The sequence below is a fragment of the Argopecten irradians genome, chromosome 7 (assembly GCF_041381155.1).
Source record: "Argopecten irradians isolate NY chromosome 7, Ai_NY, whole genome shotgun sequence".
In the NCBI taxonomy this organism is placed as follows: domain Eukaryota; kingdom Metazoa; phylum Mollusca; class Bivalvia; order Pectinida; family Pectinidae; genus Argopecten; species Argopecten irradians.
The window spans coordinates 36,440,016-36,449,402 of record NC_091140.1 but is presented as its reverse complement, the minus strand read 5'-3'; the positions used below and the strand labels follow the sequence as shown (position 1 = coordinate 36,449,402).

General features: G+C 34.3%; 2 protein-coding genes across 2 annotated transcripts; both read right to left on the bottom strand.

The window, feature by feature from the left end:
• Window positions 1-3,521: 3,521 nt before the first annotated feature.
• Window positions 3,522-4,185, bottom strand: LOC138327184 (5-hydroxytryptamine receptor 1F-like). Its single transcript, XM_069273168.1, has 2 exons — window positions 4,074-4,185; window positions 3,522-3,919 (listed from the first exon to the last, which is right to left on the bottom strand). The coding sequence occupies exons 1-2, from the start codon at window positions 4,183-4,185 to the stop codon at window positions 3,522-3,524; spliced, it is 510 nt and encodes a 169-aa protein (XP_069129269.1).
• A 2,476-nt stretch (window positions 4,186-6,661) lies between these two features.
• On the bottom strand, window positions 6,662-8,074 carry LOC138327183 (5-hydroxytryptamine receptor 1F-like). The gene has a single exon (XM_069273167.1). The coding sequence runs from the start codon at window positions 8,072-8,074 to the stop codon at window positions 6,662-6,664; it is 1,413 nt and encodes a 470-aa protein (XP_069129268.1).
• Window positions 8,075-9,387: the final 1,313 nt, after the last annotated feature.

The window sequence follows — 9,387 nt, the reverse complement described above, 5'->3', positions numbered from 1 at the left end:
AAATAAAATTTATCAATATTTGTAGCAAGCTGCCAGTTGCAAATTTAAATAAAAATTACATTTCTATTTTTAAATATTTGTATTCGGGGATTTTAAGAAATGACCCATTTGGCGGCCATTTTGAAATTGTGTCTTTTTTTTCGCTTTGAGTAGAGCCACAGTTTTACCATTTTTTACTGAAATTGTTTTTACTTAAATCATCACTGCACCAGTATTTTTAGCTGTATCAAGCTAATTTTTGCTGTAAATCTTTACTGTGTTCATGGTTAGTAAAATATTGAGCATTAATGTGTGAAAAGATACATTTTGTCACTTTATTGTTACATTTAATGGTAATTTGAGCACTTTTATTTTTTAAATATAAAATACTGAAAAATAACAAATATTCATATGGGGCAAAAAAGTAAGCACACGGACCCCCCATTTTTCTGCCTGATTTAGAAAGAACAACTCTTTCCCTGTTAATATGCAAAATACAGTGTATTAACAAAAGTTTAATACCAGAACTTTTTCTATAAAGGGTTAAATTTGGCAAAATGGTGCATTTTGCAGCTCAAAATTAAAGATGCTCCACCGCTGACAAATGATATATTTCCACTTTTAAAAACAGGAGCAGACGATTAAGTATTTTTCTTCAGATACAAAAGTTACTTACTTTACACCATTTCCACCATTGAAAAGTTTGAGCTTCTAATTTTACTCAAGTTAAAAATATGAAAAATAATTAATTGCATCCCGAAAAAAATCCCTGACACTTAATCCTATATGGAATGAACTACTGAATGCGCATGCACCAAAGGCAAAAATTATTTTTTATTATTTTTTTGTGTTAATTAGACTAATATATACACGATTAAACACCAATTATTGTTAAAATAATGAATATCATTTATGCTCTGTCGGCGGTGGAACATCTTTAAGGGGTAGGTGTAGTATGTTATTCTGAGAAAAAATATTAGTCTTGTTTATCAAAATTGGTATATTTTTTTCAAAATGGTATATTTTTAAAGAAGGTTACCGGAAAATAAATTCAAACATCTATACACATAAAACAGCTCATTAGGAAATATGGCTTTAATCTGTTGTGTATATGGTCAAAACGGCAAAATTCCAATAAAATCCAATATTTTGTTAACTAGGTATCTTTGAGTGACAATAACTAAAAAACGAGCACACAGACATATATTTTTTCTTCCAATTTTTTATGGTATGAACTCCTATTTCCAAAAATCTATGAGGAAAAAAAGCTTAATACAAGAAAATTTTGACTTCTCAGAGGAGTACATCCTTAACATCTCGATATAGATAAGTCAAACTTGGACTTACTCTTGAGTCCAACTCCAACTTGGACTCACTCTTTTACGTATTTACTTGGATTCTTAGTGAGGCCTCTGTATTCTTTTAGATCCACGGCCGGTTCCATCAAGAATTTCTACTTTTTCCATATCCTAAGACGTTGCGCCTTCACCCCTCGTGATTTATCTTGGAAGGTTTTTTTACTTAAGTGATATGTCCTGTATATTTTTATACTCACGAATGAAGAAGTACTGCCATATATATTTACATTTACAACTATAGTGAAGAGAAATGAGTATACACTGGTCAGACCTTGGGGCCAAATTGTGGTCTATAATTTCATATCGCGTTTTACAGTAATTGTAATTGCAGATTTCTGCAGGTATGTTTTCATTGAAACATACATAAGGCATAAAAAAAGAATTTTACAGAATTACAGTGCATGATATATGTTGTAAATAAAGTTTATAAGACATTTTATATGTTATTGGACCATTTGAATGATTTTCACAGCTCGATGATTAAATCTGATAGTTTTTGATAGATTTGAATACTGAAGAAAAAACGACTCATCAAAATTTCCTCCCAGTTAAGGCACATATAACTTAAATGTTAACGATTGCTAATTGTTAAATTATTGGCCATTCTACATGTCATTCGAATTCATCACAACTGCAAACAATTAACCATTATTGTTTGAATATATGATATATACGTGTCAGTTCATATTGTCAATAGAACTTTATTGAAAGGTAGTATACAATCATGCTGTAATACAAAATAGTTTAATATTAATATTTATCATAAAACGCACACACGGATATATATAATGAAACCTGCCTTATCGGCCACCTTAATCAATGGTCACATGCCAATATTTAAATTTACTTGTCCCTTCTACTTTATAAACTAACAAAGACAAAGTGAAGTATATGATGGTATAACTGACACCCAAAACGTGACCATTATGACTTCACTATTGTTGACGTGGTGACGTCAACTGATCACCGTCAATTAAAATGGCTGAATACATCTTGTGGATTGAATCGTCGTTGATAAACGATTTTCCTGGTCTAGTTTAAACAATGGTAATGCAGAGACCCTAAAATGAGTTGATAATGTAAACATACGCATTAAACTATCTTCCTATGGCATTTATGGTCTATATAGATGCCAGAGTTTTTCCAGACAATCATCCCATAATGCGCTTTTTCATTATTAAAGTGGGTTATCTACGTGGAAAATTTATTCTCGAATTTTAATTTTAAAAAATGCGTTTTTTCACGTTCTGACTTGAAGATTTATTATTCAACAATATCGTAATATTTCGCAGATAAAATGCTCTGCGATAATTCATTACTGTCATTATATCCATGAATCAAATTAATTTCAATAAATGCAAAGTATATACATATTAAATTGAACGGAAATAAGACTTTTGATATATCACAATTTATCCTTTTAAATATAAATTCAAATATGAAGAAAAGCTTACAGGAAAGAAAACACTCAGAATTATAATGTTGTCTTTATGATATAGTGAGAGAAAGAAAGGGCGTCAACCGTCAACCGAGACTTCTTTCTCCCATGTATGCCTAAGTTTGTGTTATTGATATAATGAAGAACAACAGATCGAGGCTATGCACTGTGCATTCATACGTATAAAAGTCTGGTTACTGTTGTTATAAGATTAAAGAATAATAGATTCAATAAGAATAGATGTATGGCCTGTAACCGTCTCATTGAATTTTTAGCTCACCTGGATCGATTTGAGGTCAGCATATTGGCTGCTTATCAACTGATTATCTTTTAAAACATTCGAAACATTTTTCCCCTCTTCGGTTTTTTTCATTATTCAAGACGATTTTGTATCAACAATTGGTTACCTAATTCCTCTGAGTGAATCTATATACCTAATTCAGATATTGTCATGGCCGGATTTAATATGTAACTTTTTTGTTGACTCTTCTATCTCTGTTGGGTTTTTTACCTGACTTTAATTCATATAACCCCATATCTTCAATTTACATCAATATATTTTTGTCCTTCGATACTATTGTCCAGATATAGTCTACTCTTGAGTAAGTCACTGTCTAATTATAAAAGGAAATTTAAATGTGGCCTTAAACCTTTTTTGCTGAAATACAATTAACTTTTATTTAACGCGTACTTGCACCATTTCATTTCACCTTTTCCTTTTATTTCTTGAGTCCACTTTCACAGTTTCAGTTTCTGCAGCGAAACATTTTCTGGAGAGCTTCTCTGATGTCGGGGTTCCGGATACCGTAAACGATAGGATTAAAAATTGAATTTAACTGTGTCACCAAGGCGAGGTAATAAGTGGTGAGATTCATTGTTGTTGTGACCTTGAACGCGACAAGAAATATCAACAGCGGTGACCAACACAAGTAGAACGCGCCCAAAATGGCCATTGTGGTTACCAGTGCGCGCCTGCTCGGTTTGTTGCGAACTTCCGGTCGTCTTTCATGCGTGATATGAGGATTTGGTACTTCCTGTGGCGCATGGGATTGTGGTTGCACCGAGCTGTCTTCTTTACCCTGATCTGAGGTTTGCTTTTCCAGACTTTCTTTTGATGGGATGATGAACATGGATTTCTTTAATCCTTGAATAGAAATAAGTATATTTCCTGTTTCAACATCTGCCTCAAAAGCCTTAGGACTTTCAACTTCTTCACCAGCCTTCCGTTATTCCTTCTTGATGGTCATCAGACATGGATTCTCTTGTGGCCGATGTAGCCGTGTCATTAACAAACGTACTTGGACCAGAACAGGAGGATATCTGCACTGCAGCAATCTGACGACTGTGTTTCTGGGACAGTATAAATATTCTCAAATATATGTACATCATGATGACACCACTCACGAACATGATTTCCAAAAATCTATGAGGAAAAAAAGCTTAATACAAGAAAATTTTGACTTCTCAGAGGAGTACATCCTTAACATCTCGATATAGATAAGTCAAACTTGGGCTTACTCTTGAGTCCAACTCCAAATTGGACTCACTCTTTTACGTATTTACTTGGATTCTTAGTGAGGCCTCTGTATTCTTTTAGATCTATGGCCGGTTCCATCAAGAATTTCTACTTTTTCCATATCCTAAGACGTTGCGCCTTCACCCCTCGTGATTTATCTTGGAAGGTTTTTTTACGCAAGTGATATGTCCTGTATATTTTTTATACTCACGAATGAAGAAGTACTGCCATACATATTTACATTTACAACTGTAGTGAAGAGAAATGAGTATACAGTGGTCAGACCTTGGGGCCAAATTGTGGTCTATAATTTCATATCACGTTTTACAGTAATTGTAATTGCAGATTTCTGCAGGTATGTTTTCATTGAAACATATATAAGGCATAAAAAATAAGAATTTTACAGAATTACAGTGCATGATATATGTTGTAAATAAAGTTTATAAGACATTTTATATGTTATTGGACCATTTGAATGATTTTCACAGCTCAATGATTAAATCTAATAGTTTTTGATAGATTTGAATACTGAAGAAAAAACGACGCATCAAAATTTCCTCCCAGTTAAGGCACATATAACTTAAATGTTAACGATTGCTTATTGTTAAATTATTGGCCATTCTACATGTCATTCGAATTCATCACAACTGCAAACAATTAGCCATTATTGTTTGAATATATAATATATACGTGTCAGTTCATATTGTGAATCGCAGATACTTATTGTTCAAACTCGCTCGCTGTCATGCTTTAATTACACAATGTGTTCTGAACTTTTAATATTTATCCGTACACCTGGCACACTTGCTCGTCGAATAATGCCTTATTCGGCAATTATATATCAATGGATCCACTGCTGCCAAAACGGTTTGACATTAACGTTTGTACCTTAGTCAGGGCGAATTGTCTTGCCCTAAAATAGTTTATTTTGGGGTTTTATTAACTAGGACTTCTCAAAAACGTGGGACCCCCATTATTTGGGGACTTTTCAACTATTGTTTAACGTGGGGGGGGTAGGGGACGTGACCTTTGGATCGCCACCGGTATGGTAACATGCGTGCAATACTATTGAACCTGGATTGAATCGTCATTTATCCAACCGATTTTATCCTGGTGTTAAGTTTCCAAACGAATGGTAAATTAAAAACCCTTAACAATGTCGTTGATAATGTAAGAAACATATGTTTTTAACTATCTTCACGTTTGGCATTTTAGGTCTATATAGTTGCCAGAGTTTTTCAGACAATCATCCCATAATGCCTCTTGGATTCATTATGTAAAGTGAATTATATACCGTGGAAATTTTTTTTGAAAAATTCTCGATGATTTTAAATTATTAAAATTGCGGTTTTTTTAACATTCCCCCACGCATTCATCACAACTGGCAAGAATTTAGCCATTATTGTTTGAATATATAATATTTACTTGTCAGATGTATCAAAATGCTCTGACCCGGTTAACTTTCATTGACTGTGGTAGTATATCCGCTGTAATATCAAATAGTTTAATATTCAATAAATAGTCATAAGTACGCACACACGATATTAATAATTGAAACCCTGAAATATCGGGCCACTTTTGATCGCATATCACATTCTATATTTTTACAATATAAATTGTCAATCTTAGATCGAAGATATAAGCTTACAGGAAAGAAAACACTCAGAATTATAATGTTGTCTTTATGATATAGTGAGAGAAAGAAAGGGCGTCCACGTTAACGGAGACTTCTTTCTCCCATGTGTGCCTATGTTTATGTTATTGGTATAATGAAGAACAACAGATCGAGGCTATGTACTGTGCATTCATACGTATAAAAGTCTGGTTACTGTTGTTATAAGATTAAAGAATAATAGATTCAATAAGAATAGATGTATGGCCTGTAACCGTCTCATTGAATTTTTAGCTCACCTGGATCGATTTGAGGTCAGCATATTGGCTGCTTATCAACTGATTGTCTTTTAAAACATTCAAAATTTTTTTTCCCTCTTCGTTTTTTTTTCATTATTCAAGACGATTTTGTATCAATAATTGGTTACCTAATTCCTCTGAGTGAATCTATATACCTAATTCAGATATTGTCATGGCCGGATTTAATATGTAACTTTTTTGTTGACTCTTCTATCTCTGTTGTTTTTTTACCCGACTTTAATTCATATAACCCCATGTCGTCAATTTACATCAATATATTTTTGTCCTTCGATACTATTGTCCAGATATAGTCTACTCTTGAGTAAGTCACTGTCTAAAAAGAAATTTAAATGTGGCCTTAAACTTTTTTTTGCTGAAATACAATTAACTTTTATTTAACGTACATGCACCATTTCATTTCACCTTTTCCTTTTATTTCTTGAGTCCACTTTCACAGTTTCAGTTTCTGCAGCGAAACATTTTCTGGAGAGCTTCTCTGATGTCGGGGTTCCGGATACCGTAAACGATAGGATTAAAAATCGAATTTAACTGTGTCACCAAGGCGAGGTAATAAGTGGTGAGATTCATTGTTGTTGTGACCTTGAACGCGACAAGAAATATCAACAGCGGTGACCAACACAAGTAGAACGCGCCCAAAATGGCCATTGTGGTTACCAGTGCGCGCCTGCTCGGTTTGTTGCGAACTTCCGGTCGTCTTTCATGCGTGATATGAGGATTTGGTACTTCCTGTGGCGCATGGGATTGTGGTTGCACCGAGCTGTCTTCTTTACCCTGATCTGAGGTTTGCTTTTCCAGACTTTCTTTTGATGGGATGATGAACATGGATTTCTTTAATCCTTGAATAGAAATAAGTATATTTCCTGTTTCAACATCTGCCTCAAAAGCCTTAGGACTTTCAACTTCTTCACCAGCCTTCGTTATTCCTTCTTGATGGTCATCAGACATGGATTCTTTTGCGGCCGATGTAGCCGTGTCATTAACAAACGTACTTGGACCAGAACAGGAGGATATCTGCACTGCAGCAATCTGACGACTGTGTTTCTGGGACAGTATAAATATTCTCAAATATATGTACATCATGATGACACCACTCACGAAGCAAATGGACGTCCACATAACGATGTACGAATGATCCAGAACATCTGTTAGTTGGCATTTATTGGCCCATTTGTTCCAGCCACACAAAGGCAGGATACCAACGACGAGGGAGACAACCCAAACCAAGACAATAGCACGAATCATCCGACGGGTTGTAATCCAATGTGTGTATTTGAAAGGGTAAAATACCCCGATATGTCGTTCTATTGCAATCACGCCCAGTGTCAGAACAGACGACATCAAACACGTGAATACCAATCCTGTCCCATCCATGGTTAAACACAGGAAGTAGTTAGTACGCATGCGTAGATATGCCAGCGTCTTTTGTATGTCGAAGGAGTATCCGGAAGAGAGCAACACCAGGTTCCAGATGGATGAGTACGTAAACGCAACCCCTGTAAGGAAATCCGATACGGCTAGACTCATTATTGGAATATTAGAACACGTTCTTAGACTTTTATAACGCATGAACACTATCAGAATGGCGGTGTTGGTGCAGATTATTGCCGCCGTCAGGATTATTGATATGCAATAGGCAACAAGAGTTCGTGTATTAAAACAGTCGTCATAAGAAGCATTCTTGAACAGTCCTGGAATGTCTCTTGGCGGAGGGGTCATTGAGTACACGTCACAATTCTCCACATACGCCACTCGACAGAAGTTCATCCACCGCGTCAATTGTAGAAAGGAAGAATTAGTATCGGCTGGTAGAAACTCTAGGTCAGTAGCGTTTACAGAACACCCACTACTCATTATTCTTCCTGTAGCAGAAAGGTAGGTGTTAATTAAGTCATATAGTAGATCTTTCAATACATACAATTTTAATATTCAATTTTAACAATGGTTGAATTTGTTAAGATAACAAGGTTAGATGATACTCTTTTAAAATTCATTCCATTCGGACCAATATATACTGGCCCTCGTAGTGAAGGTAGAATGTTTTGAAGGATAATGGACGTTTGCTTGATATCAATCGTAATTGAATACAGACTGTCCTTACGCAAATGATTTGTCTTCAATACAACAAGAAGGTTTATAAGTTCTGGACAATGATACCCAATAGGAATGTATTCGTGATCAAAAATTGATTTATAAGTACTTGTTATTTAGCTTGATTAGGAAAAGTTAAAAATTGCGATACATTCTCATATCTTAACACAACAATAAAACGTTAACTCTAAAGTAAGAAAAATATGATGAACAAATACACATTTGAAATTAAAATTATGACTGAACAGTTATTTTTTGAAAACTTACCTTAATATTTTTGTCATAAAATCATGCAGCTTCATCCCTTCTCTGCCGCCTTTCAACAAATGATATCCTGTTCGTTTCATCAAATAATAACACCAAGGTCCAAAGTCCAGTTATTAGGTTATCTTTATTGTAAACAATGAGGATTGGTGAACGAGAGTTCATATCTTCCTTAATGGACCCAAAGTTAACGTTTAATGCAATTTATAAATCTATAATACATGCTTAATTGAAGCCATAGCTTTCCTCTGATAATGGCGTAAGTGACAAAATGGAAGCACATGCGACCATGTTTAAACAATTCATTACAAAGCATGATGTGATAAATTCGTTTTCTTCCTGTTCAGCCAAACCTACGATAAGCGGTCAGTTTAAACGACGTTTACTGGTTCTGAGTATAATAAACACTAATTGCACTGTGGCCTAGTTACCAGACCAATGGAAGCTATTTCGGTTGCACTGATTACTCAAATATGATAGATAAGTTTTATTTTTGGACTCAAACAATATCATGATTTTTTACATAACATAATCCTCTTGATTACACTATTTAATAATATATTCATTCATGCCTAACTGTAGCATATGAAGTGGTTTCATTTATGATTTTTTTCTTCAATATATCTGACATCATTTTGTTAGTTTACACCCAGAAGAAATTAAACACCTGACATATTTCTGTTTAAACAACTAAAGAAATAAATTTTCAGAAAATTTCAGCAAATATCTATTTACAAAAAAAAAAAAAAAAAAAAAAATCCTCGGCGTTGAGGGTTTTACAATAGTACACACAAAACAATGTGAGAAAAAAT

Bases quoted from the DNA above. Each gene is read 5' to 3' on its own strand.
- LOC138327184 (XM_069273168.1), bottom strand. From the start codon at position 4,185: ATGTTCGTGAGTGGTGTCATCATGATGTACATATATTTGAGAATATTT. The intron at 3,920-4,073 runs GTACGTTTGTTA...TTTCTATTCAAG, and splicing joins ATCCTCCTGTTCTGGTCCAA to GATTAAAGAAATCCATGTTC.
- LOC138327183 (XM_069273167.1), bottom strand. From the start codon at position 8,074: ATGAGTAGTGGGTGTTCTGTAAACGCTACTGACCTAGAGTTTCTACCA.